Raw genomic sequence first — 27,863 nt, forward strand, 5'->3', positions numbered from 1 at the left:
CATGCTCTCAAATACTTTGCAGGGAGCCTATTATATCTTTTCAACATTCTACCTAGAAAAGATTTTCTCAATGTTTCTGATCCACACACAAATGGAGTTTATATTTTTAACTTTTTTTTGTTTACTTAAAGAAATGCACATTATGTTCTTTTAGGCAGTTCCTGGTGGCAATTACATCTAACCCCCTGAGAAAAAAAAAGGTCTTTTTCCCTCCTGCACAGTATGTCTTTATGAGACTGAACAAAATCTGTACAGAGTAGCAGCGCTTAGACAAAGGCAGTGCTGCCCTTCAAATGTGCAAAAGAGCTTCTTTTGAAAAGAATACATTTTTTTAAGTAAAACTTACTGAAACTTAATTAATTATGAATAAAGAATCATGGGCAGGAGGGGGGAAGAACTAAATTGTGCCTAAATTATAGTATTTGCTAAAATGTGCAGTTTTATTATTGTTAAGCAAATACAAAGATAGAATTGGTTAAATTAATGTAAAAGAGAAACATGAGGTAGGTTGGGGCAATTTCATTTCACAGCCGATCTTGATACCTGGAATTCTAAGTTGTCATGCTCATTAACAAGTTTTACTAAATTCAGAATAATGGTAAAGAAGTCAATCAACGTGTTTGCCTACATTCTCCAAATCTATTATAACATACATGTATCTTTTCTTCCCCCCAAATTTTAGTTTTATATCCCAAGCCTGAAATATCATGCATGTGAATGGAGTTAGAGCTAAAATATCAAGGATGTTAGTTTGTTTTGTAACTTGGTTTAGTAAAATACATCAAATGTTCATGGCAGCTGACCACAGGGACTGCCAGCATTTGTATCAAAGGAGCTGAATGGTAACAAGTAGGCATCTGGTTACAAGCGACTTTTTGTTGTTGTTTGTTTTTCTCTTTCTCTTTATTTCTTCCTCCCTCCCTCCCTCCCTCCCTCTCTCTCTCTCTCTCTCTTTCTCTCTCTCTCTTTCTTTCTTTCTTCTCTCTCAGACCTGACAATTAGAAGCTAATCCATGAACATTCAGGGCCTCACCAGGAACTGACAACAAAGAGATGGCTGGGAGGTGGCTTAACTCTCTGCCCTAGCCAATAACTGAGCCTACAGCCACATTAGGGCCTAAGATCCTTTCCACCCAGCACCTTTTACAGACGCAGCAGGAGCAGCCACAAAGAGGAGAGATTTAGCAACCAAAGCAATTAGGCAAGAAGGGCAGAGTGGGGTGGAAACTGCAGCATCTTTTATTCTCTAGCACCCTGTGGCTTAGTTGCAATTCTGCTCAGAAACCTCCACACTATCACAGATTGTCCTACCCCTGGGGTTTAGGAAAGGCTTACATCACTAGTCAGAGCACCAGTGTGAACCAAGGTAGCTCTGGGTCCAGTTAGTGTCTTCAGAAGCAGAGTCTGGCTTGGGCCCCAGTTCCTGAAGTGTTTGCAAGGAGAAAGAGTCACAAAGCCCCTTGGTGGCCAGATTGGAAGCATGAAGGGCACCTTGTGGGCTGGAAGTCTTGGGATTTCAGATGCCCCTGGCCACCTCCCTCCAGCAGCCTCCTCAGTCCAGGCTGGAGCCCAGCATGCAGAGTCCTCTTACCCGCATGCTGTGGCGCTTGAAGACATTGTGCCGGTGGAGAGGTGGGGTGTGCAGCGAGTTAACAGGAGATGGATACTCCATAGGGCTGGTGAGCGTAGGAGAGCTGGCACACAGACCCTCAGGGACCTATTCAGGAAAAGCAGAGAAGCACAAGGCCCCGGGACAAGGCAAGAAAGTGGACAATTAGCTGCTACAAACATGAGCACAAAGAAACAACACATGAGCACTGTGGATGACCATGGGGCTTGCTCTCCAGGAGATAATAAGGAGCATGATGTGGGCTTTTCACTGGCCTTGTCCAAGAGATGCAGCCTCTCATTCATCTAACAAACCTCCCTTGCTGCACACGATGGGGTCTACACGTTACTGACCTACTGAGAACAGGTCTCCTCTCATAAAGACCTTTGGAAAATATTGGGTCATTGGAAAAGTCATGATGTGTTTTTCTATGCAAAAATATGTCATGACTTTTCTGATGACCCTCTAGATTACTTACAACACCTAATATAATGTAGATGCTATATAAAGTTGTATATATATATATATATATATATATTAATTTGTTAGAGGATGCCTGCACTTGCCAAAGAGACACAGAGAAAGGGAAAGCAAGTACCCACCATGAGGAATAGTAATGCTACAGTCCCTTTTCCTCCATATCTCCCTCCTTTTGGTATTTTGGGCTCTCTCTCTCTCTCTCTCTCTCTCACACACACACACACACACACACACACACACACACACACTGTTTTTCAAGCCATCGGGTCTGACGCTTGAACTGTTCAGTCAGCCATGTGGATCTAGCCATCCCAACCACCAGGCCATGGGTTTGTCCTGTTGTTTGTATTATTTTTAATTTTTTAAAAATATTTTTAAATCAGAGCCAGCAGGTAGCCTGGTGGTTAAAGCACTGGACTCCCATGTGGCTGACTATGGTTCAAGTCTTGGACCTAGCAGCTTAAGAATCATGCATGTGTGCATGCCCAGAATTCTGAGGGGAGAATGGAAGAAAAGGGATTGCGGCTTTGCCATCTCTTCTGGATGATTTTTCCTCTGGATGATTTCTCATTTTCCCTTGCTCTGTCTCTCTTCAGTGAGTGCACATGCCCTATGGCAAAAATCTAACAAACAAACAAACAAACAAAAGTTTTGATTGACAGTTGGTTGAATCTGTGATGCAAAACTAGGGTCGGTCAGTGGCACAGTCATTAAGGCAGTTAAATCCCACATGACTAACTGTGTGGTTTAAGTCCTGGACTGAAAGGCTTCAAAAATACTCCAGGCACATGTGTGTGTGCCCAAAATGCCAAAAGGAGAAGGTAGGAGAAGGGACTGTGGCATGGTCATCTCTCCTAGGAGGTGATTTCCCACTTTCCCTTGCTCTCTCTGTCTCTCTCTGGTGAACACATGATCCCTATAGCAAAATTATTAGAAAGAAAGAAAGAAAGAAAGAAAGAAAGAAAGAAAGAAAGAAAGAAAGAAAGAAAGAAAGAAAGAGAAAGGAAGTAAATAAAAGTAAAAGAAAAAAACCCTGGTGGATTTGTGTGATTTTTAATTAAAAATTTATCATATAACGGTGTATTTCCTTTTTAAGGACATTGTTTCCACTTTTTGAATTAAAACTTTTTCCTCACATGAAGAGGAGTATTCTTTTTTTTTTCTTTAAGAATTATTTAATTTTATTTATTAATTTATTTATTTTAATTTGGCCAGAGAGAGAGAAGGAAAGTGAGAAAGCAAGCCACCAGGTCTGGGACTTAAACCATGTGGGAGTGTCCAGCACCTTAACCATGCCACCTGTTGGTCCCCTGAAAAGGAGTATTCTTAAATAGGCTCGTTTTGGCACTGGGGGCATTTCCTGGGGAAGAAAGGTATAACCATGGGATACCACGTTTATGTAAGGAGTACAAAATAAACTGATGGTTCAGATCTTCCTTTTTCTTTTTTTAAAAGATTTTTGCCTTAGGATATATGTGCTGGCTGGAGGGAGACAGAGACAACAGGGAAAGTGAGAAATCACCCCCAGAGGGATGGCCTCACTGCAATCCCTTCTCCTCCATTCTCCTCTCAGGATTTTGGGCTCACATACACATACACTCAGAGTGATTTCAAGCCACTGGGTCCGGGACTTAAACTGTGGTCAGCCATGTGGGAGTCCAGCAATGTAACCAACTATACCATCTGCTGGCCTCTCATATGCTCCCTTTTTGAAGAGTTACTCTGAGCTGGGGGATAAAAGAGAAGAAAAGGGAAGAGCTGGGTTTTGTCTTAACTAAATGTGAGTGATATAGGACACAGATATTCTGAGATAAGGACCTACAGCCTTGGGAAGATTCATGATTGGTGTTGATGGAAGCAGGAGAAGTTCAGATGGAAGCCTCTCTCTATTCACTGGACACTCAGGTCCTGGCCAGGACCTCTGAGGGGAGTCCCAGGGAGTGATTTTATTTTTTGGAGAACATTGGCTGTTCCCAGCTCCCTGGGATTCCTTCTCCAAAGGCTCTGCTCAGGGTAGGAGGCTAGAGAGACCTTGGACATGGAGAGGTAGCTGCAAGCAGACACATGAAGCAGCAGACACTATGGACACATGGGCTGGGCTTAAAGAAGGTCTTCTTAGCTAAGGACAACTGGTGGAATTACATTTCTTTTGATCTGCATTTCAAGCTCTGTTCTGGGTACCAAACAACAGCCAACCCAGGCCATTTCTATTACACAAATGGATGATTGAGGTTCCTCAAAGGCACCAGAATAGAATTTTAGGGAAGACCTGGATGAAGGATGAACCTGAATATTCCCAGCCCTTCGGCTACATATTTACCTGGAATTGCAGCTTCGGAGCTAGAAGGTTGGTTTGCGGAGGAGGTCTATACTTGGGTCGGCTAGGCTGGAGAGAGAATGCAGCGATGTATCAGTCCCTGACTCTCTCCTTGAGTGAGCATAACTCACTGGGGAGAGTAGCAGGTTGGAGACATCTCAGGTTTGTTCAGAGTCAAGGAGAGATGAGGGACAACGTTATCATTAAAATAATTTTGCATCCATTTATTGAGCACCAATTACATGTTGAGTGATGGAAAGGTACAGAGAGGCCAGCCTCTCTGCCCTTCTGGGGGCTATTGCTAATTGGAGGGGTTAATGATCCATGTAACCTCTCTATACGGGGGAGTACCTACCAAATCAGCAATTCGGAGCCACAGACCTTCAGAGGTAGGAGGTTAGTACTCCAAAAGTTTCATGGAGGAGATAAAAATTAAACCAGACTTCAGGGAAGGGCCAGGATATGCCAGGCAAGAAAGACAGTGAGAAAAGATCTTGGGACTGAACTGATCATTGTTAGGGAATGAATGTTCATGTTTCCTCCTCAAATTCCTATGCCAGAGCCCTAAGTCCCAAATGTGATGATATTAGGAGGTTGGGCAGGGGGTAATTAACATTAGATAAGGTCATAAGGGTGGGACACCATGATGGAATTAGTACCCTTATAAGAAGAGAAAGAGAGACTAGAGATCTCTGGAGATGTAGTTAGGAGGAGACTGTCAACAAATCAGGAAGAGAGTCCTCACTAGAGTCCAGCACCTTGATCCTGGACTTCACAGCTTGCAGTACTCAGAGATAAATGTTGTTTAAGCTGCATAATCTGTGATACTTTGTCATAGCAGCTCTAGCTGACTTGTACCAGCATGGTCTTTCAAAACCAACCCACCTAATGGCATGGAAGGGGAGCCCTGGCTTCTGAGTCCAAAGTTGCCATGCAGGACACAGACACAAATGGGATCTAAGGGGCCCGTCCAAGGTCTTCAGGAAGATCTACTTTGTTTGTAGAAAACTCCTAGAAGAAAATTGCCCAGTCTTTTAAGGAAAACTTCTGTGGCATGATTCTTGACCCCACTGTCCCACATGGTGCCTGCTGTGTTAGATCCACCCTGGCAGGGCACTTATGTGTTCAGTGCTTTTGCTGCAGTGTACAGAGAGGATTGTAAGAGAGCATCCTGCCTATACCATGATGGGAGCAGCAGGTCAGCAGGGACCCAGCTCTGCTGTGGTTCACATGACCAGTGAGGCCAGAGCTTGGCTTACCTTGGGTGGGGGTTCTTGAAAGGCAATGGGCTCCAGGATTTTGGGGGGTCGGTAGCGAGTATTCCTCTCTTGCTCTATAGCAATGTCCTTCTCCATCTGATAAATGTCACTGCCAAAGAGTCAGGTCAGATAAGTAGAGAGAACAAAGTCAAAGTGAGATACTCCTTAGGGCTCCTCTCTATGCTGTGCTGAAGCCCAGAGAGGATTGGTGAGGACCACTCGGTCCTGTTTCCAGCTCCCCTGCAGAGTGGGTTGGGAAGACCCTCTGACATAGGCTGGAATATGGACCCTAAGGCCATCTCCAGACTAAGGTTGGGAAGATTATAGAAATGAATCCAAGGATGTAAAAGGTCCTGGGACAGTCAGTCTCAGATCAACCAGGTAGTGGAAGCTTTCCACAGTCCCACCTCTGTATACCACCTGCCCTCCCATGCCTGCTATTGGCACAGAGCCCCATGGAGATTCCCATTGTCCCAGCACCCTCATGGCTATGTTCAATAGCTCCTACTGCTCACTACACATCCTACCAGTGCATTCTGCTGTGTGCTAAGAAGGCACTTTGTAAGCTTCTTGCCTTTCTGGCCCATCTAGAGCTTCTTGACCTGAGATTCACAGACCCCAGAGGCCTGTGGGATTATTGCAGGAGGTCCTACAGTGCCCATATTTATATGGGTGTCAAGGATTATATAGGACTGAATGTATAATACTTAGTATTGTGCTTTCAAATGTATATACATTGTATTGAATATAATTTAAAAATCACAATACGGCTTCCCTTTTATGGATCAAAAGATTCTAAAAGTGTAACTATTGTTACATAGAGGAATTCTCAAAAATGATGTTAAAAGGGTCCTTTATATCCCAAAAGTTTGGGAAACACTGATCAAATCTTTTCTTAAGGTTACAGAAGGGACTGTCAGACTATGGTTCTGGGAGGCACATGGTTCTCTGAATACCCTTCTGATCACACAGGGGAAGAATATTTCTGAGGTCAGGGGTAGTGAGGGAAACTGGCATCAGCACTGTTAATGAGAGTCTGTTTCAGTCTTTTGATTCTAACCAAGAAATGAAAAAACAAAAACACTAAACAAAATCAAACAAACAAACAAAAATGTCTGAGCATATGCTATGTTCAAGGCACTGTGCTTGGTGTTGCACAGTGCCCAGAAGAGCAAGATTCTCAGGCTCGCCTTGTCTCAGAGCTCATGTTTGACAATGCACTTGGTCTCAATCTTCCATCATCTGACAGAGCTAGTGGGCATCTCTGTACTGTGTCTGAAACCAAGTATCTGGAAGGATTGCTTTCACCTGGATACAGGGCTCAGCACTGGTCAGAAGGGAGGTCTGGGTGCAAATCCCAGCCCTGCCTGCCACTGCCTTGGGTGTCATCAACTCTGCACTGGAATTCTCTCATCCATAAGATGGGAATGAGGATGCCTGCTGCATAGAACTGTGGAGACTCCGAGCACACCTCATTAAGGGAAGCCCAGTGTAAACTCCCAGTGCTGTGGAACAGAAACCTGCCCTCCAGAACAATTCCCTCCATGCTCACCTGAGGCTGCACACCAGCTCAGTGAAGCGTGGCCGGTCACTGGGGTCGTAGTCCCAGCAGCGGGTCATGAGAGTGTAAAGGATGGGTGGACAGAGATCGGGCTTAGGCAGCCGGTCCCCTTTCTCAAGCACTCCGATGACATCTTTGTTCTCCAGCCAGAAGAAAGGCTGCTTCCCAAAGCTCAGGATCTCCCACATGCACACGGCTGAGGGCAGAGGAGAGGGCTCAGGCCTATGCTGGGTGCAGGGGGACAGTTGATCCCCTCACCTTCCCCAAGAACAGCTATGGCAGTCAGGGCTCAGTCATGATCAGGAGGATCCTCTGCTGTATCATCTCCCTTTCTAAGGCTCCGGGGTCTTGCCCACCAAGGTGGTCTGCTTAGAGACCTGTAGGAAATCAGCTTCCTGCCCTAGTCTCCTTAGACATGGGTTCTGTGGGATCAAGAGGTGATAGTGAAAGCTAATGGCTAGAACCACAAGTTCCTTCTTGCAGGAGGGAGTGAGATCCCTATCAGGAAGCTGGCACTCAATGCCCAGTGCCAGAACTTGCTGCCTATCTAGGGAAACCTCTGACTCATCTGAGCCTTGATTTCCTTATCTGGAAAATGAAATTTTACTGGCTCAGCTGTGGGAGACTAAGTGGAATGATCTATAGCAGTGGTCTCCAACCTTTTTGGTCCCCAACCAGGGACTGGTTTCATGGAAGACAATTTTTCCACAGACCTGAGTGGTCAGGAGGAATGGTTTGGGAATAATTCAAACACATTACATGTACTTTATTTATATTATTATTATATTGTACTATATAATGAAATAATTATACAATTCACTATAATGCAGAGTCAACGGGAGCCCTAAACTTGTTTCCCTGCAACTAGAATGCAACTGCATTCAAAGTCAATCTGGACTGATAGGGTCAACGAGTGAACACTGGGATTTTTGACACATTCCAATGTGAGAATCCCAGGCCACTGCTGATCTGACAGGAGGTGGAGCTCAGGCAGTAATGTGAGTGATGGGGAGTGGCTGTAAATACAGATGAAGCTTCACTCGCTCAACTGCTGCTCACCTCCTTGTTGTGTGTCCTGGTTCCTAATAGACCTTGGACTGATACTGGCCCTGGGGATTGAGTGCCCCTGATTTATAGGACTGTGTATTTTGTGGAGCCAGTCTACTGATCTCTCCAGTGCTGGGACTTCTCAGTGGTTACAGCCTACTAGAACTGTGGGAACCAGGGGGTGGGATGAAGTGTCAGGCCCCTGCTCTCTGTGTCCCTAAGCCTGGCCACAGAGGTGAGAATCTGAATCCTTTTCCACACCCTTCCAAAGAGCCACTCACCAAACATCCAGACATCACTGGCTGTTGTGAAGCGGCGGAAGTTAATGGACTCAGGAGACATCCACTTGATGGGAAGCCGAGTCACGGAGGCTTTGGGAGAGCAAAGGGGGTTTACAGGAATTAGGGAAGAAAGATACAGAATTATCCAGAAATATAGTCTACTTTACAGAGACCCTGGGCCTGGGATTCTTCTTTTTAGCTTCACTGGCTCCTCTGAAGGCATGGAAAGTGGTCATAAAGACCCCCTCACCTTTGTAATATTCCTCATCCTCAATGTACCGGGAAAGGCCGAAGTCTCCCAGCTTCACACACTCAGGAGAGGCCACCAGGATGTTCCTGACAGCGATGTCCCTGGAAGAAAGGTGTGAAGACCAAGGTGAGGCCCTGCCATCTGCAGAAGTAGGAGCACTTCAGAGACATAGGCAGACAGACAGACAGATAGATGGACAGAGAGACAAAGGTCAAGAGTGCTAGCCAAGGTCTAAGCCTCTGGAACAGAATCAGGCAGCTTCTGCCAGTCACTAACCCCACAGCTCAAGAGGGAGCATGACTGGTCCCTCTCCCTACCCTGGCACACATAGGCCCTTTGTCTCTTCTGCCATGTCACTGTGGTCTCCCATCATCCCTTCTCACATGTGTCTAACACTGTTCCCAGTACTTGCACCATCAATCCTGTCCTGGTGCCTACAATGCCCTCTCTGCTGTGGAGGTTGTCACCTGCTGATTCTTTAAGGATGAACCCCACCGACTTCCCCGTCATGGTTATTATCTCCTGTTCTGCATTTCCACAGGACTGTTTAGGCTTCATTAGAGCTAACCTGAATGGGAGATGTAGGACACAGGATCATTTGGGTGCTTTACATACCCTGAATCATGACAGCCCCACAGAGCCCCCTGGTGCAGGTGAGGAGACCTGGGGCAGGGAGCAGAAGGAACCTACCCAGAAGGTTACTGGAGAAAAAGAGGCTTCAGCTCGGGTAGCTAACTGTACAGCTGAGCTCTGACTTTGTTTACCTCATGCTCTTGGCATCACCCCCAACTCCAAACTAGTTTGCCTGCTTGCTTCTCAGAGCTAGGTTCCACTCCCCAGTTCTTTCTTTTGCTCTTGGGAAGATGACTTAAAAGCATGGTGACTTTGCACTAACTGACACAGAAAACAAACCTATTACCCTAAACCTTAGCCCATGTGTGTCCATGTTGCACATTTGACCTTCATGCTAGAACATAAACTTCACAAGGAAAAGGATTTTTGTTATCAAGCATGACTTTGTCCCTGAGCTCAGGACAGTGCCTGTCATTGAGTAGGAGTTCCATAACATTTGATGAATGAATGAATGAATGAATGCATATTTATATCTCCTAACATGACTTCACACAGAATTAGGCATAAGACCGCATAGCCAATAGTGTCAGTGGTGGGCTTGGTGCCCACTGCTGTCTTCTCCTGGGGGCCATGTTTCCAGGGCAGGAACCTCTTCGTGGAGAACAGGAGCAAAGCAAGGTGGAGGTGGGGCCAACATCACAGCTACAGGGAGGATTGTACTTGGCAGCTCAGGAGTGATGGGCCTGGACCCCAGATCTTTCTGGCACTGTTGTGGCCCAGTCCTTTCTTCCTGGGCCATGTGCCACCATGTGGGCGAGCTGGAGAAGGCAACCTCTGAGCAAGGTGGGAAGCTACCTCTTGGCACTGGCCGGGTAGGAACTAGAAGGTATAGAACTACAGGTAGACACCTCAGACTTTGGCTTTGCTCTTACTAACAATCCTGCCAAGGGGACCAGCAGATGGCATAATGTTTATATCTCTGGACTCCCATCAAATTGACTGGGTTTTGAGTCCTGGACCCAGTGTCTTAAACACATGCCAGGTGCGCATGTGTGTGTGACCAAAATCCCAAGAGGAAAATGGAGGAGAAGGGATTGGGGCATGGCCATCCCCTGGGGGGTGATTTCTTGCTTTCTGGTTCTCTCTGTCTCTCTGGCAAGCACTCACATCCTATAGCAAAAATCTAAAACAAACAAACAAACAAAACAAATAAATAAATAACAATTCTGCTAAGTACATATGGTGTTTGGATGTTAAAGATGAGAAAATGTGCACACAGAGGTTGCTCAAGTACTCTCAGTCACTGGGACAGGCAGGACTAAAGCTACAGCTCCAACCCTGGTGTGTACACTCTTCCAAGCCCTGTTTCACCCACACTTCTCATGGATCAGGTAAAAGAGCCTGGCTGCCACATGGCCCCACTGCACTTTCCCCTCGCCTGCCCCTACCTGTGCACACAGTTGATGCTCTCCAGGTAAGCCATGGCTTTGCATATCTGCAGTGAGTACAGGACCAGGGTGAGCACCTTCAGGGAGTTCTTGTTCCGTTCCAGGTAGTGGCCCAGCTGCAGAAAGGAGTAGGTGTGATCAGGAACCCTGGTGCAGCCCCAGTACAGAGCCAGGGGCCAGGTCACCGACAACTACTGACCTTCCCTGGGGGAGGTGGAGGATACACTCAAAGCTGGCAAGATGTTCCAACCCTTTCCTCTACAAACAGGGCCTCTATGCTGTTTCTCTGACTATAGAAAGCAGGAAACTGGGAACAAGGGTCCCTTGCCCTAAATGCCTCCCATCCAGAACTCCTGCCCAACCATGGCCTCACTGTCATCGCAGGCTTTCCCTTCTGTCACCTCCAGCTCACCTCCCCATAGGGGTACAATTCCATGATGATCCAGGTGGGCTCCTCTTCAATGATGCCGATCAGCTTCACGATGTGTGGGTGGTCGAGATTCTTCATGATCACTGCAGGAGGGGGAGCAGGAGAGATGGGCCAAAGGCACTGAAAGCTCTGAGAGGTGAAACGCTTTTCTGTACCAACCGGCAGAACTGGGGAGTAATTCCCTCTTCCTCTGTGAGTCCTGGCACTACTCAATCCTTCCCAGGCTCTGGGCCCCCTCCCATCTTGGTGGTCTCCTGGTCCCTCCCCAGGGGATACCTACCTGCCTCGCTCATGAACTTCTCCTTGTTGTCAAGAGTGCAGTCTTTCTTGCAGGTCTTGACGGCTACATTGATTTTCTCCCCTTTCTGCAACAAGAGTGTGTTCAGGTGTACATGAGCAAGTCCTCTCCCCTGCCTCATCATGGCCTCCCACGACTTCGCTGTCAGCCAAGGAGGCAGGGGGATCTGGGGCTCTGCATGGCCCATCTCCATCCTTTCTTCTCTGTGTTTCCTTCTCTTTTCCCCTCATCTCCTCTCCTCTTGTGCTCCCTTTCTTCTTAATCAGGCTATGTTAGAACTGGAAAGGCCTTTAAAGAGCAAATAGCATAAGCCCTTGGCTATCCAGATGAGAACCCTGAGACCAAGGGCTGTGGGATCTGCCCAGCATCAGTGGAGGGTGGCAGAGCACAGGGAAAGCCGTCATTGGATGCAAGGGCCAGGCCTATCTCTCATTGTCATTGGGTTTTAAATTCTTTTTGCCCTTTTCTTCCAGCTTGGCCTCTCTCCCAGGCCTGCCAGAAGCATGACCACAGAAGCAAGCTGGTCACCCCATCTGTGGTGGCCTGGGATCCTGCCCATCCTTTCCTTAGAGCTGGGTATATATCCTGACTCTCCCTTTATATTTACCCACCAAGTCAGTGACCCTTCTCAGGTCATACCTCTATCACAAACCCTAGTATTTTACTCCCCTTCTAGGGAGGGAATCCGCCTCCATCAGTTCCTGGGTATTTCAGGAATACAGCCATGCCAAGGGGACCAGTATCCACCATGCCTCACTCTACAGGTGAGCACAAGGTGAGTACCAAGGAAGAGTCAGGGACTCACATGATTTGTGTAAATGCCTTCGTAGACTTCCCCAAAAAAGCCTTCTCCAAGAATACGATTCAGAACCACATCTTCACGAGCGACACCATACTGTGGACCTGCACAGATGGAGAAAGCAAAAAGTTGCAGAGCATAGAGACCAGCTGGTATTCCTAGAAACCTGAGAGTCTGCAGGTCTCCATGGACCCCCCTAACAGCACCACAGCCAAGACCCAGGGCCTGAGCTAGGGAAGGGGGTCTAGAAGGTTCCACTGTCTCAGACCCAAGGAAGAGCCAATATCCTGTTCCCAACAAAGGCTGGGTCCCAGGTCCATGTTCTTAGAATCCCCACTCAGCTCCATAGGCACAAAAAAGGGCAGTCAATATGAGGGGAAAGAGCCATCTCAGCCTTCCCATCAAAGGGCCTCAGGTCTGCCCTGTCTGAGCCATACACTAGGGAGGGTGAAGGAAGGAAAGACCGTTCCCTGTCATGTCACATGAGTCCTCATGATGTAACTTCATAGGGCCCTGACTGCGGCCACCACAGTGGGGTCAAGGACCTACCTCCAGGCCTTCGCAGGGTCTCGTCAGGGATCTCTGCATAGATATCTGACTCTAGAACAACAGAAGAGGCCCATCTCATGAAAAAGATGCCCTCCAAGGGCACTGCCAGGAATCAGGCATGTGTCTCCCACCTGGAAGCCCACAGAGCCAAATGGGGTCCAAGGAAGCAGCCAGGTGAATCCCGGACTCCTGGTCCAGGTTTTGGAGTGGCCACAGACATACAATACTCGGGCTAGAGTTCCCGCTCACTGCTTCCAGTTACATGATTTAGGACAAATTGGTTAATCTCCTGTAACTCAGTTTTTCTTTCTGTGAAATGATTGTTTCTGGGCAATGTTATAAAGATGAAATAAAACAGCATCTGTTACATGCTTCATGCTATCATGGGCTGAATGTTTGTATTTCCCCACGACTCATATGAGGAAGCCCTTACTTCCCATGTGATGGTATTAGGAGGTAGGGCCTTTGGGAGTGACTAGTTCGTGAGGGTAGAGCCCCCATGATACCATTAGTGTCCTTATAAGAAGAGACATAAGAGAGACCAGAGCTCTCTTTACATGTGAACACACAGTGCGAAGAGCCATCTGCAAACCAGGAATCCGGCCAGACCCAGAATCTGCCCACACATTGATCTTGGACTTCCTGGCCTCCAGAACTGTGAAATATAAGTCTGTTTTAAAGCCACCTAGTCTATGATAGTTCATTATGCTTGTTCGAGCTGACTAAGATAAACATGCTCCCATGTACTACCTACTCAGTACACACTAACTATTACAATGAATAATATTTCTAAGTCATGATTGAAGAAGGTAATTTTTGGGTAATTTTGAGGAAATCTTTGGTAATGTTGGAACAGACAGAGCCAGCAGAAAGAAGGGAGGCAGAGCGTAGGCAGAGGGTGTAGTGGGCAGGCTTACCTATGCTGCAGCTTTCTGAGAGGTGAGACCTCCGAGCCTCCAGGTTTCTGTAGGAGGAGGCGAGAGTGCAGGAGCCAGGTGAGCTCAAAGTCCTGCAATATTCTCCCAGACAGCCTCAGACTACCCTTTCCTACATGCCTTATCTGAAGAAGTGCCCCCTCCCAGCTGCCAGAAACCTAGGAGCACAGCCCAGGCTGCCAGGTCCTGTAACGGAGGGTACAGAGATCCCCCTAAGATAATGCAAAGTGGTCTCAGGGATTGAGAATATTTCCTGCAAGAATTTACTGACAGGGAAATATCACCCTTGTGAAATGCTGGGATTCCAGTGTTCCCCTGGGACCTGGAAGCCAAAAACTGTGGAGGTGGGGGCTCTGGTTGTTCTTCCTTCTCTTGGCAGACAGAGGCTGAGCTCAGGACCTGTCTCCTGTCTTCCTGGTATACTCACAGCATGGGGATCTGGGGCAGGCTGTTCCGCTTCTCACCATCTGTGGAGAGAGGAGGAGGAAGACATTGGAACCAGAGAACGCAGGGGCTTGGAGGGTTGACCTCCAAACTGCTCCTATGGAGGAGTCCCCTCCCACCATTCTGTTCTCTCTTAGCATCAGTGTGGAAACTAGGAAAACCTTGGGCCAGAATTAGAACCATGGCTGAGCTTCCTCCTGCCAGCCTCCACATGTCCCAGCTGAATCCCTGCTTCCTCATTCCACACCCAGGAGGGACTAGCCACTTTTAGCGATGGCTTTGAACATCCCGGGGCTGCAAACATCCCTTCTCCAGAAGCTGGCCTCTGTGCTGCCCTTGACCAGCAAGGCCAGGGTGAATGGTTCAGGCCAGGGCCTATACTGACAACTCAGACATGGCCTCCAGGAAGCACGAGCAGGGCTGTGTGAACACGTCTTCTCCCACTTGGCCTCTGGGCTTGCCTCAGCTGTGTTGCCATCCATAGCTCAGCCTCTCGGCCTTTAAGTGGAAACCCACCTTTCTTAGGATGGATGATGAGCGAGTCTTTGTGCTCCCCCTGCAGCCGGCAGTAACCATCTATGAGGTCAGCCATGTTCTCAGCCTCTGCCAGAGATGAGGTTTTGATGGACAAGGACTGCAGAGAAGAGACCAACCAAGGATGAGACACAAGGCCTTGGTTTGAGTCCATACCCAGGGTGGCAGAAGAGACTACAGGACCCTTGGCCACCCCTGCACCCCCTAGCTCCTGCCTATATCCCCCTCCACTCCTCCTCTTGGGCTCTGTTCGCATCCCCTGTGGCCACCAGAGGGCGCTCCTTTCCTCTCTCTCTGCTGGACACCTTCAGCTCTCTGAGGACAGTTCTTGGTCTCACTTCATTATTCTGAGCAGCACAATGCCTTGTCCCTAGTAGTGCTCAGTGTGTAAAAGCAGAAACAGAAAAGGAAAGAGAGAGGGAATGGGGCAAGGACAGATGAAAGGAGGGATAAACAAATGCTCTACAGACTGAGGTCTCTTTTTCTCCCACCTGCAAAAAGCTTCTGGGATCTTGATTTCTGAGTCATTATTCACTCTGTAAAAGTTAGGCCTCTGGGGGCCGGCAGGTGGCATGGTGGTTAAGAGTGCTGGACTCCCACATGGCTGACTGAGTTTCGAGTCCCGGACCTGGAGGCTTGCTTTCTCACTTTCTCTCTCTCTCTCTCAAAACACACACACACACACACACACACACACACACACACACTGTCCCTCTATGGTCAAATTTAAATAAATAAATAAATAAATAAATAAATAAATAAATAAATAAATAAATAGAAAATAATTCTTAAAAAAAATCAACTCTTAAAAACAATTTAGGTCTCTGAATTGTACCTGATTTTTGGTCATCTTGACTTACTCTAAAAACTTTCCTAGCTTCTTTTTGTATATTTTACAGAACGATAACATTGTTTCCTGATTTTCCCTATCATTTATCCTTATTCCAGTACCTTGGCTAAGCACCAGGTGTAATGTTCTTATCTGATATCCCAGAAGCCAGGAATCCCTGTGGCCCACTCTGGCTAGAGGGCCTGAGCAGAACCTCCTCCCTATGGTTTTTACCCTTGCAGAGCTTCCAGGTACCCAGGACGCTTACCTGGGGGGCACCCTCAATGCCCAACTGCAGCACTGCCTGACCCTCTTCGAGCGGGAGGCACCTGATGGACTTGATCTGCTTGAACTCGGCCAGACAGGTAGGCTGTGGGAAAGGAAGGGACTCTCAGACCATTCTATAGCCAGGACCAGACCTTGAGATTGGTCAGTATGGGGGTGGAGGACTGGGGGAAATTGGGACTCTACCTAGGGTACAAGGAGAGAATCAAAGACTATTAAGTCTAAAAAGATCATCTACTCCTTGGGCCAGCCAGTAGGGTGATGGTTAAGGCAGCAGGATCTCACATGTCCAATTTTGTGGTTCAAGTTCCAGGCCTGGCAGCTTAGGAAAAAAAAAAAAAAAAAAGACACTCCAGGTGCATGTGTGTGCATACCCAAAATCCCAAGAGGAAAATGAAGGAGACAGGATTGTGGTATGGCCATTCCCCTGGGGAGTAATTTCTTACTTTCTCTCTCTCTCTCTGGCAAGTGCACATGCCCTGTAGCAAAAACTGAGGGAAAAAAAATTGATCTAGTCCAAGTCACTCATTTTGCAGAAGAGAAAATAAGGACTGGAGAAAGCCAAGACTTGCCCAAGTCATACGCAAGTTGGTGACAGAGCAAGAACTGGACCCATCTCCTGACTCCAGAGGAGTCATAGCTTCAATCTGTCATTGAAAGAGCAAATTCTGGGCCAGTTTGTGGCCAGTTGGTGAAGGCAGCTGGATCCCACTTGGCTGACTGCATAATTTGAGTTCCAGACCCGGAGCCTTGAAAACCATGCAGGGCACATGTGCGTGTGTGTGTGTGTGTGTGTGTGTCCAAAATCATGGAAGGAGAAATGCAAAAGAGATTGTGGCATAGCTATCCCTCATGGGGGGTACTTTCTCAGTTTTCTTCTCTTTCTCTCTCTCTCTGGAGAAACGACATGCCCTCTGGCAAATTTAAAAAAATAATTATAAGATGAAAGGGCAACTCTTTTATCTGAGCCAAGAGAGTAATAATAAAATCGTTCTCCCCCACCTTCCTATCCCCACCTCTGTACACGAGGAAATAACACCATCTACTCCATGTGCTTTCCCCTAATACTCTCTATAGCTACTCATATTAAGGGCATGATCTTATAAGGTCTCTGCTCTAGTAATGGGGTGAGAATAATGGATGTACAGACAGGGTGGGAGGCAGGATAAAAGGGAAGAACTTTCTGCCTGGGCCGGCAACCTCTCTATACCTTTGCATCTTGAGTTGTCAGCTGGCGGATGCCTTTAGGGCCAATGACCAGGTCCACGGTAATGTTCCATCCTTGCTGGAATAAAAGGAGAGAGGAGACTGTTGTCCAGTTCTGCCTACTCTGTATTTTAGAAATTTGAAGTAAAGCTCACTAAGCCAGACTCAGGCCACTCTCTCTTGGGCCATCCAGATTGTCCTTCCCCAAACCTGAGCTATAGAGATGACCCCTCTCAATGATATGCCACTCTGCCCGCCTTCTGGAGTTGTCAGTTCCCTGCTGCCAGCAGTTGGATTAACCTTAGTTCCACTGCAGCAGATCAGGTGCTTAAGACCCTACAGTGAGCACAACCCTTCCCTTATCCCTCAAATTGATCTCTTGGCTCGGAATTGTCAGGGAGAAGATAGAAACAACAGGTCATTACAATGAGTTCACAGCGATAGGTCTCTTGGTCGATATTGGCAAAGCCTGCAAGGGTGTTGAAGAACTTCATGACACATTCCTCCTCCCTGAGAGAGGCGTACTGCTGGAACGTCTGCTGGATCATCTTCCGGAACTGCTTGGGCTGGGGGAGGAGATGGGCAATGGTGAGTGAAGCCTGCTCCTCTGATCTTTGAGTCCTTCCCTCGGGGTCTCACTGAAAGGCTGCTCATTGCTGTGGGTGGTCCCCAGGGCCTTTACTGTGACCATAACTGCAATCGATCTATCACCTAAAACACACGCCCATTGTCAAGGGCATGGGATGCTCACCATCACTCTGTGAGGGAGGCAAGAGAGCTCAGGCCATAGCACCAATGAGCTGGAGCCCTGTTCCCAGCCACAGGAAGGGCCCTCTGACTGTTATTAAGTGTCCTACATGCAGATGGCCCAAAGCAACGCAAGTGCCCAGGCTTCTTTGCCTATCCCCAGACAAGTCCCTTTAGCTCTAGTCCTAGGGACCAGTGCAAAGGGGGTCTATTTGGAACCCTAGGGGATTTCTCACCTTTAAGTTCTCTTGCATCTGCTTTGGGAAAAACAGGTCCAGACCCACTTCCTTTCTGAAGAAGAGAAAAAAGTAGCATGTAACTCCCTTTCACCCTCACTCCAGGATTCTAGCCAATTAGGGACCAGGGAAATGGATCTACCCATCTCTGGTCAGGGGACTAGTGGAGGAGGGGCTGAGTACAAAAAGCAAGGTACCGGAGGAAAAAAAGGAAGAAGAAGCAGGGGCCAATCTCAACACTTACTCGAGGAGCTCGAAGTTGGATTTTTTGTCAAGTGCATTGTGGGGCATGTCCTTGAAAAACCGCCTGGAGAGAGAAAGTCATGGAGAGAAGGCTGACTGCTAGAGAACAAGGCCATCCCAGAGCTGAGTTACCCAATGCCTACATGTTGACCTAGACACGACCTGCCAGATGTGAGCCACTGCTGACAGACAGAAAGTTAGAACACTAGTAAAAGTTGATACTTAGGTATCTGTGGAAAAAAAGAAAACCTCACAAATTTCATTCCTAGAAAAGTCTCCAGCCTCACACTCTGGGAGATCCAGCTCTATGTCTGTGTAGTTGTGCTTGAAGAAGATGGTTGCTCTGTCTGTGGCCTCTAAACACCAATGACTCAAGGTAGCCAATGCTCAAGCTATCAGCCCAAGAACACCCACCTCTACCTTCAGGTTCTGAAGTCTCTTTGTGGGAATATATCTTTCATCTGCTACCTCCAAAACATTATATGTGTGTATGTGTGTGCATTCACTTAAATAGTTATTCAATGTAGTACAAACACCTTCGAACGTAAAGAACAGAAGAAAATAAAAATAATCCATAATCCTATCCCCAGAGGTGATATTAATGAGTATTTTACACATATTCTTTAAGTCCTACTCCCCCTAAAAATGTATGTTTTGTTGAAGATTTTCATGTATCATTTATTGGCAGCCATGGTTTAAGCTGAGACCAAATAGCCAATGTGTCCATGTGTACCAGCTTCCCTTCCCAGTTTGAGTCACTGTGTCTAGTAATTTAATTGACTATTGCGGGTATTGTCATATTCTTGACCTTATTAAAGTAATGCAGTGCTCCTTTGATCCCAACTGTTGTTATAGACATCTAGAAACAGTTTTGTGCTACTAGTAACTGTGAGTCAAGAGAGGCAAGTAACATTGCTTATGATTCAAAAGCAATGAATTTAGACAGTTCACTGTGTCTGTAAAATAAGAACCTTATCTCACACTTTATTTAGCTAGAATATTTGTTCTACATGGATTGTAGGATAAATATAAGCAATAAGGCCATTTTAAGACTAGGAAAAAACCCTAGAACATTATTTCCAAATCATTGCATCAAGAAGAATATTTAAAGCATGAAATCATGGAACAAATCCCCCAATAAAACCAAAACAGGAAGTGTTTTCTCTCTCTCTCTCTCTCTCTCTCTCTATATATATATATATATATATATATATATATATATATATATATATATATTTCTATAGGGCATATGCACTCGCCAAAGAGGCAGAGACAGAGAGACAGAAGCCAGAAATCACCCCTCAGGGAGGATGGCCACACCATAATCCCTTATCCTCCGTTTTCCTCTTGAGTATTTTGGGAACACATGCACACACGCCAGGCATGAGTTTTAAGTCCCTGGGTCCGTGATTTGAACCATGGTTGACTATGTGGGTGTCCAGTGATGTAACCATTACGCCAACTGATGGTCCCCTTAATTATTCTTAATAAGTTGTATTTTTTAATGTATTGTCAAGCAAAATAAGTACTCTCTTAACACACATTGTCTCAATTTTAGAAAAATGAATACAGTAGAAAAAATCAGAATAGATCTATCCCTGGTTAATTGAACTCCAGGTAATTTTAAGAGTTTTACTTTTCCCCCTTTCCTACAAAGTCCTGATATCCCACAATGAATAAGTACTACCTGCTTTACTTGAAGAAAAAATTAAGGCAGTGTGTTTAGCCAAACCATTATAATGTAAATCTCTGGACTCATTACCTGTTAAAGTGGCCTGCTCCATCACTACACATTTACTTGGTACAAAGTCCTTTTTCCCTATTCCTTCCTCTTATTGGTCCCTTGGAACTATGGACTCAATTTAATCTCTCTCCTAGATATATATTTGAAAGCAGTTTTATCATGACCTTCCTCTGTCTCTCCTCTTCAGGGCTCCCTCATCCTCAATGCACAGACACAAGGTCATCATCCTCAGTTTCAACTGTTTCACTTGGATGAGAAAACATGATACAAATAAGAATAAGGGGACCAGAAGATGGCATAATGGCTATGTCGCTGGACTCCCACGTAGTCGACCACAGTTTGAGTCCCGGACCTGTGGCCTAAAACTCACACAGGGCACATGTTTGAGTGTCCAAGATCCTGAGAGAAGAATGGAGGAGAAGGGATTGCAGTGTGGTCATCCCCCCTGGGAGGTAATTTCTCACTTTCTGTCTCTCTGTCTCTCTTTCTCTCTTGCAATCACACACGTCCTATAGCAAAAAAAGGATAAGAACAAAGAGAATGAAGATCTCATGAAAAAGGCAAAATTAGATAAGCCTTTCTACCTAAGGCAAATTGAGTTTGTTTAAAATGACATAGATTAGAATGGAGGGAAAACAAAGATTAAAAGTCTCATATAAAATTTTTCTTATCTAATCAAGAATGAGTACGTTTAAATGATTGCATTAGAAAGTAATAATTTACTGATGGCTCAGTAAATACTACTGAATTCTAGTTTACAATACTGAAATAATTTCCTATTATATATTCTTCCACAAAAAGATGCAAAGATAAATAGTGTTAAAACATGTTAAAGGGCAGCCAGTGGTGTGGAGGTTAAGGCAACTAGATCCCACATGGTTGACTATGTGGTTTGAGTCCCAGACCTGGCGACTCAAAAAACACGCCAGGTGTATGAACATCCATGCCCAAAATCCTGAGGGGAGAATGGAGGAGAAGAGATTGCAGAATGGACACCCTGCCCGCCCCCCCAAAAGGCAAAAGCATGCACCCTAGAGCAGAACTGTAAAAAAAGAAAACAAAACAAAAACAAAAATAACAACAGAAAAATGTTAAATAAAATAGGGCTAGAAGGAAATCAGGGAATGAGATAAAGTAAATTTGATTACTACGCACAGCAGTACTCGGATGTTCTCATGTAGTGTAGGTTTGGGTTTTCATTGTCTTGGCTGCTTGGATAGTAGACCTCATCTAGTGCATAATCTATCCAGTGAAAACATTTACCATAAAACTGGCATTTCATTACTTAAATTAAAAAAATTTAAAGAGCCACAAATGAAAAGAAGATGAATATTCAGCATATTCATTTTACCAAAAATAAGCCAACTTCATGCCTCTTGTTGCAATTTTGATAAATACCAGCAGCGTAGCATTAAAGCATAATTCAGAAAAGGTGATTGTTCAAGGGCCTAACAAATGTGGTCCAAATATATGGGCTTCCAATGCTCTCATTCAGTGGCTCTCAGCCAAGAACAATGTTGCACCCACCTCCCTAAAACATTTGGCAATGTCTGGAGATAGTTTTGGCTGTTGGAGGGAAGGGCGGTGTTACCAGCATCTACAATAGTAAGGAGAGACCAGAGATGCTGACAAACAGCCTTCCATGCACAATCCCCACAGTGAACAATTATCTGGTCCAACTTGTCAGCAGTGCTGAGGTTGGAACATTTGGGGAATTTTTTCCCAGGAGAGAATGTGGAAAAGTAGAAAGAGTGGCTCTTTCCTAACTTCACTTCTCTGTATTGATGGAGAGGTAGGACAGGAGATGCTTCCTGAAAAGAACTATTCCGTCTGACTAAAGATAGAGTGACAGACTTGGAAATCGGAAGACTGGTAGGCAGGATGACATTCAGGTAGAGGATTTACCTGAATGGAAGATCCCCCTCCTCTGATCTCTACCTGAAGAGTGCCTGCAGTTCAAATTTCAAAGTTCCTCAACATCAATCATGGCAGCTTTCGTGTTTTCTGAGCCAGTGTTACCTGTTTACCTTCCATGTTCAACGAAAACTTCAGAGCATCCTTGGGCAGTGTCAAGTATGGGCAATGTGGCCGTTTGCAATTCCCACTGGGCGGAGTGAGTTATAAATGTACTTGTAGATAACTGAGTAAGTTGTCTTGCTGTGCGTAACTATTTAATTCTAACAGAATTCAGAAGAATTCTTTAGTTCTTTCAGAGTGATCTATTTATTCAAATATGTACTGGGCTCTGTGTGCCAGGTGAAGAAAGCACCAACTTTGACTTTAAGGACTTGTCAAGATTTCACATTCCTACATGGGAGTGTGCCATTGGCCAACAGAACTAGGCATGAGGACAGTGCTTTGCAAACAGTGCTGGAGAGAGTGACACGGGGCAGAAAAGGGTTAATATGAAAAGCTCCTTGAGTTGGCTCAGGTGGAAGAGCAGATGGCCACACCACTCATAACTGAAGCACTCTCAGATTTCCTCTGCATGTAGAAGGCAAACAGGTAACCCTGGCTCAGTAAGTCTTCAAAGCTGCCAGAAAAAAGAAGAGTTTACTAGGCTGAAAAGGAAAGTGAGAAGAGTGTGCTAGACAGTGATGCATGACCCACCCAAAGGTGAGATCTGCTTCCTACTACAGATGAGAGTGGTCTTGTAAAGTCACCTGGTGTATGATCAGTGTTGAATGAATGAATAAACTTTGAGACCTGTGATGAAAGAATTCTGAAGACAAGGATAGTTATTTTTATTACTATTTATTATTATTTTAGAGAGATTTTTGCTCTTAGGGCACACCCACTTGCTGGAAAGATAGAAAGAGAGAGAGAAAGTGAGAAATTGTTTCCCCGGGGGATGGCCACGCCACAATCTCATCTCCTCCAGTCCCCTCTCAGGATTTTGGGCATGTATGCACATGTGCCCTGCATGTTTCAAGCCCCTGGATCTGGGACTTGAAACATGATCTGCTGGGTGGGAGTCCAGCGCCTAAACCGCTCACCACCTGCTGGCCCTGAAAACAAGGATATTTAAATAGTAAAATTTAAAAAATTACAGTTAATAGGGGACGACAGGTGGTGTGGTGGTTAAGGGCACTGGACTCCCACATGACTGACTGCTGTTCGAGTCCCAGACCTGGCAGCTTGCTTTCTCACTTTTCCTCTCTCTCTCTTTCTCATTCTGTCCCTCTCTGGTCAAATTAAAAATAAGTAAATAAAGTTAAATAAGATAATTATTTAAAGAAATAAATGCAGTTAGCTAAGTAGAAGGGTAAATAAAATTTGAAATTAACACCAAGAAGTTAAAACACATGGAAAAGAAGAGCAATTTTAGAATGAATAAGGAATTGATGAATGGAAAAATGTTTTGTTAGGAAAAAGGAAGCTCAGCCAACCTTTAGGTCATCCCAACCTCCTGAGTCCAGCTCACTTAGCTCTTTCCCTCTGTTCCTGACAGCCCTTCTCTCATGCCCTGAAGATCAGTTAGCATTACCGTCGACAAAGGTGCCCAGTCACTCAAATGTGCCAGTCTCTGTGGTTCCAACATTTGGAGCAATCGAACATCACTGGGATGTTGGGAAGAACCAGTCACCATCACTAATCAGACATACTGCTCTCCCCAGACGAGAGCTTGGCAGTTTTCAGTGCTGAGTACCATCTCAGCCGCTGGCAATAAGAGCACCTGCCCCAACCGCCAGCACCCAATGAAGTTGCACCTGCACCCTCAGTAGAGGAGCGCCCTCTAGTGGTGGGCAGGTTCTTCCCAGCTCAAGCCTGTAATTGTGAGTGGCTACCAACAGGTAAAAAGCAGAATCTACAGGCAAGTTCAGGCCCATGACTGATCCTCCACAAGGACAGAAGAAAATGAAGAAACATCCATGCAAAACCCAGTTAGTTGTGCTTTTCTTCTAAACAGCAACAGAAATATTAACTCATTACTAACATTTAAATTAACCATGAGTCAAAATGCCTTTTGAAGCCAACCAAGTTGAGGGTTGTTTTTCCTTTCGATAGCAGTTACTACATAACTAGTCTTGGGTTACACATTTACTCTTGTTCTGGGTATTCTGGTGCTCTGCTGGGCTGGGCAATGGCCCTGGGTGTGTAAGGTTAAGGAGGTGAAGCTATTTGGTTCCTCAAACAAGGCAGGTACTGATTTCTAGCATAGGTCGTACTGTAACATCTTTTTCATGAAACAAGCATGGACTTGGGATTAATCCTAAATTGAGTGGAAAGCAGACACCACTAAACTGTCTGCTCCTGACAAGACCATCTGTAAGAGCCACATCAGATGCCTCTTTATGTCCTCTGGCACTTTAGCGTAGTGCCTGTCACTTAAGTCACTTCGGGAATGATTTGGGGACATGAGAATGTGTAATAGCATGCTAATGGTTCTTCTCTGTACTGCTGTTTTACAATTCAGTGATGACTGTTTGACGGGTAACTTAATGCTACTAGTGTCCTAGGTATGAGATCCATGAATAAAAAGGTAAAGGTAAGCTTTTTAAACTGTCTTATTTCAGAGAGAAAACTGCAATGCAGATTATACGAAGTTGCAATAGTCTTGGGAGGCAAAGAGCATGTGTAGTAAGATAAATGTCACAGACTGTCCCTGGTTCACCAGCATGGAGCTCCCAAGACTACTACAAATGGCAACAAGGTGAGCTGTCTTCCAACCAGCTGCAGGAGTTGCAGACTTACACTGCATTGAGGACTCTAGTGCTTTCTTGCTTGTTGATTCAGAGAATCACCAAATGGTAAGAGAAAAAACCAATGGGGAGCCCTTGAGGCCATTCTTGACCTATTTTGTCACAAATGTCAACAGTCTCAGATACTGAAATCAAAGTGGGACCATAGCATACCCATTCTCAGTCAGGGACCCATCAGCATGGTCTCTGATTAGACCTAGCGGTCCCCAACTCTGCAGAAGCAGCAGTAGGATTCTGCTCTCTATGCATTCACTTTAAGATCACAGAGAGGGTTGGAACTCTCCATGGACCCATATACCAGCAAACCAGAAGTACCTCTTTCCCAAAAGTTTCCCTGGCCATGGTCCTAAAAACCCTTCCATCAACTCATATAAAGCTGTTTCCAAATCTTTGGTGGGGGAGGGCCGGTAGTAAAAAATGCATATGCTGGGCCAATTTGTAGTTTGGTGGTTAAGAACTGTTCATGGGAAGCCATACCCACATGGCTGACTGTAGTTTGAGTCCTGGTCCTGGTGGTTTCAAAAGCCTGCCAAGGCACATGTGCATGCATGACCCAAATCCCAACAGAATGGAGAAATGGTGAAGAGGGGGTTGCAGACTGATTGGGCCCCACTGGGGGGTGTGTTTTCTCTCATTGTGGCTAGTGCACATGCCCTCTAGCAATTAAAAAAAATACTGCTAAGGTCCCACCCAGACCTGCCAAACCTGTGTTTCCAATGGTAGAAGAAGGGACTCTAGTTTAATAAGCAGGTGATTATGATTTACAACTAGATGTTGGAACCACTGTGCCAAGACAGATAAAGTCTACAGAAGAGAGGAGGGGAGGATGAAAAGACAGGTGGATGGTGATGCTGCTCTGGTCAAGATAAGACTGGAGCTCAGCCTTAGCCACATCACCTTCCTTTGTCCTAGATAGCCATGGCCTCCAACAATCAGGAATTAGGCCTAATTTTCCAATTTCTTTTTTCTTTTTTTTTTTTTTGACAAGAGGGGAGATTTTTACTATAGGGCATGTGCATTCACCAGAGAGACAGAGACGGAGAGAGAGAAAGTGAGAAATGATCTCCCCATGGGGGATGGTTACACTACTATCCCTTCTCCTTCATTCTCTCTTGGGATTTGGGGTAAGCACACACATGTGCCCAGTGTAAGTGTCAAGCCACCACATCTGGCACTCAAAGAGCTGTTGGTCATGTGAGAGTCCAGTGCCTTAACTACTATGCCACCTGCTGGCCCCAGGCCTAATTTCTTAGACTGTCATTCTAAGGATGTTATTCTAATAATGTCATTAGACTGATATCCCAGTGATGGTGCCTTCTACCATCAGCCACATTAATCCTCTGAGCTCACTGATCCCCCTTGTCTCTCCAGTCTATGCTTCTCTATCCTCTGATCCCTGGGCCTGGAATGCACTTCCCCAACCCCTTTGTTCCAGCCAACATTGCCTGCCCACTGAAATCTTTCTCTTCCCTCCAGAATAAGTTCAAATACCTAGTTCCTGACACTCTCAATAAGATGAATGGCTCCTACGTGGAAGTCTGTTTGACAGCAATTTCTTTCTGCCCTGTAGTATGATTAGCTGTGCTCATCTATCACTTCCCAATTATCCAGAGGGCATCTCTGGATAATTCACTAATTCCATACATATGTGCTGAAGGCCTATTGGAGCTGGGGATATAGCAGTCTGGATAACACAGATAGAAATTCCTACATTTGAATATCCTCAGGATTCACCTGGTGCTCAAGAAACATTTGTTCAGTCACTTACAGCAGCAGAAATGACTGTTAGGTGGGAAAAGCCAACAGCCTAGAGGCTGGGCAGAGGTAGGCAAAGGATGCTGGGAGAGACACACCAGAGACAGAGCTGACCTACTATCCCTTCTCTTCTAAAGACCAGATGGCCACACCTCTGCGCCTCACCCCTTTCCAGTTCTCATATACCTTCTCTTCTCTTCCCCCAGGGATGTGCAGGTTGGCCAAGAGCTCAGCCCAGGAGAGGCCTTGCAGACACATACCTGAGCTCCAGACAGCCCAGCTGCAGGGCCATGCCCTCGCTGACCTTGCTGGCGTAGCGTTGCATGTAGTCATTGCGGAGCTGGTGGGGAGAAAGGCCAAGGGTCAGACTCATGCCCTCACTGCTCCCTTCTCTGAGCAGAGGCCTCAGGGGATGAGGGGTGCCTGGAGTACCTTAAGAGGTACTCAAGGGAGTGTCCCTGAGCTCTCTAACACCCACCCTGCCATGAGCAAACATAGAGCAGGCATGGAGAGCATAAAAGGAGGCTGACTCCCTCTTGCTCTGGGACATAGTGACTTTTGAGGAGCTTTTGTATAAATTCTTTCCCTCTTCCATGAGACATGAAGTCCAGATTTCCCTCCCCAACTGCCCATTTTGGAGACATTTTGGGTCAAGTCAGTAATTCATCTGGATAAGTAGTGCTAGGACTCATCCATGGCTCAGAAACAGTCTGACTTGATCTCTAGCAGACGAGGAGGGAATAAAGGAAGGAGCTAAGACCAGACAAAATAAATGGCAGCTTGCATTGGCTCCTAATTCACTCTGTGCCAGGGACAGTGCTAGGCACATTCATGAATTATATTCAGTACTATGTTGGACAGGCTCCATACAGCTCATAAGGGCCAGTTATTAAATTTTAAGGTTTTTGCAAGCTGGTGGGTATCATGTTGGTAGCTTGAAATAGGCCATAGTGGAAGTAATTACACCATGGGAATTGGCAAATTCTAAAAATTAGATATTTTTTTCTTTAGATAACCAATTATCAGTACACTGCCAATGATATCATTTGGTCCTCACAACAATCCTATAAAGTTGGTATTATTATTATCTCCATTTTATAAAAGAGGAAACAGCTTCAAGCAGATAAATGAAGTCCCTGGGAATACCAGGTTACTAAATGACAAAGTTGGGCCAGAAACCAGGTGTGTCAAACTACAGAGCCTGTATGTTAAGCATGATAGACTTCTTTTTTGGAATTGTTCTTCCTCCCTTATGATCCACATCTCCTGGGCCATCAGGAAAGTTCAAGAGGAGCTGAGGGC

General features: G+C 45.8%; 1 protein-coding gene across 7 annotated transcripts in view; it reads right to left on the reverse strand.

Moving 5' to 3' along the window:
- Positions 1–27,863, reverse strand: part of PTK2B (protein tyrosine kinase 2 beta) — a 149,978-nt gene that overhangs the window by 8,823 nt on the left and 113,292 nt on the right. For 6 of the 7 annotated variants that reach the window (XM_006153230.3, XM_006153229.3, XM_006153228.3 and 3 more), the window contains 20 exons: positions 26,822–26,901; positions 18,361–18,423; positions 18,117–18,171; positions 17,559–17,699; positions 17,138–17,212; positions 15,911–16,012; positions 14,796–14,913; positions 14,263–14,302; positions 13,818–13,864; positions 12,901–12,951; positions 12,358–12,455; positions 11,535–11,619; positions 11,237–11,337; positions 10,825–10,940; positions 8,804–8,904; positions 8,554–8,643; positions 7,217–7,421; positions 5,665–5,773; positions 4,409–4,474; positions 1,591–1,716 (listed from right to left, as the gene is read on the reverse strand). In XM_006153230.3, coding sequence (XP_006153292.1) covers positions 1,591–1,716; positions 4,409–4,474; positions 5,665–5,773; positions 7,217–7,421; positions 8,554–8,643; positions 8,804–8,904; positions 10,825–10,940; positions 11,237–11,337; positions 11,535–11,619; positions 12,358–12,455; positions 12,901–12,951; positions 13,818–13,864; positions 14,263–14,302; positions 14,796–14,913; positions 15,911–16,012; positions 17,138–17,212; positions 17,559–17,699; positions 18,117–18,171; positions 18,361–18,423; positions 26,822–26,901 — 1,869 coding nt within the window. The remainder of the gene's footprint in view (positions 1–1,590; positions 1,717–4,408; positions 4,475–5,664; positions 5,774–7,216; positions 7,422–8,553; positions 8,644–8,803; positions 8,905–10,824; positions 10,941–11,236; positions 11,338–11,534; positions 11,620–12,357; positions 12,456–12,900; positions 12,952–13,817; positions 13,865–14,262; positions 14,303–14,795; positions 14,914–15,910; positions 16,013–17,137; positions 17,213–17,558; positions 17,700–18,116; positions 18,172–18,360; positions 18,424–26,821; positions 26,902–27,863) is intronic. The other variant, XM_027773729.1, reaches the window with a different exon arrangement.

The sequence above is a fragment of the Tupaia chinensis genome, unplaced genomic scaffold, assembly GCF_000334495.1.
Source record: "Tupaia chinensis unplaced genomic scaffold, TupChi_1.0 Scaffold000366_1, whole genome shotgun sequence".
Taxonomy (NCBI): Eukaryota; Metazoa; Chordata; class Mammalia; order Scandentia; family Tupaiidae; genus Tupaia; species Tupaia belangeri.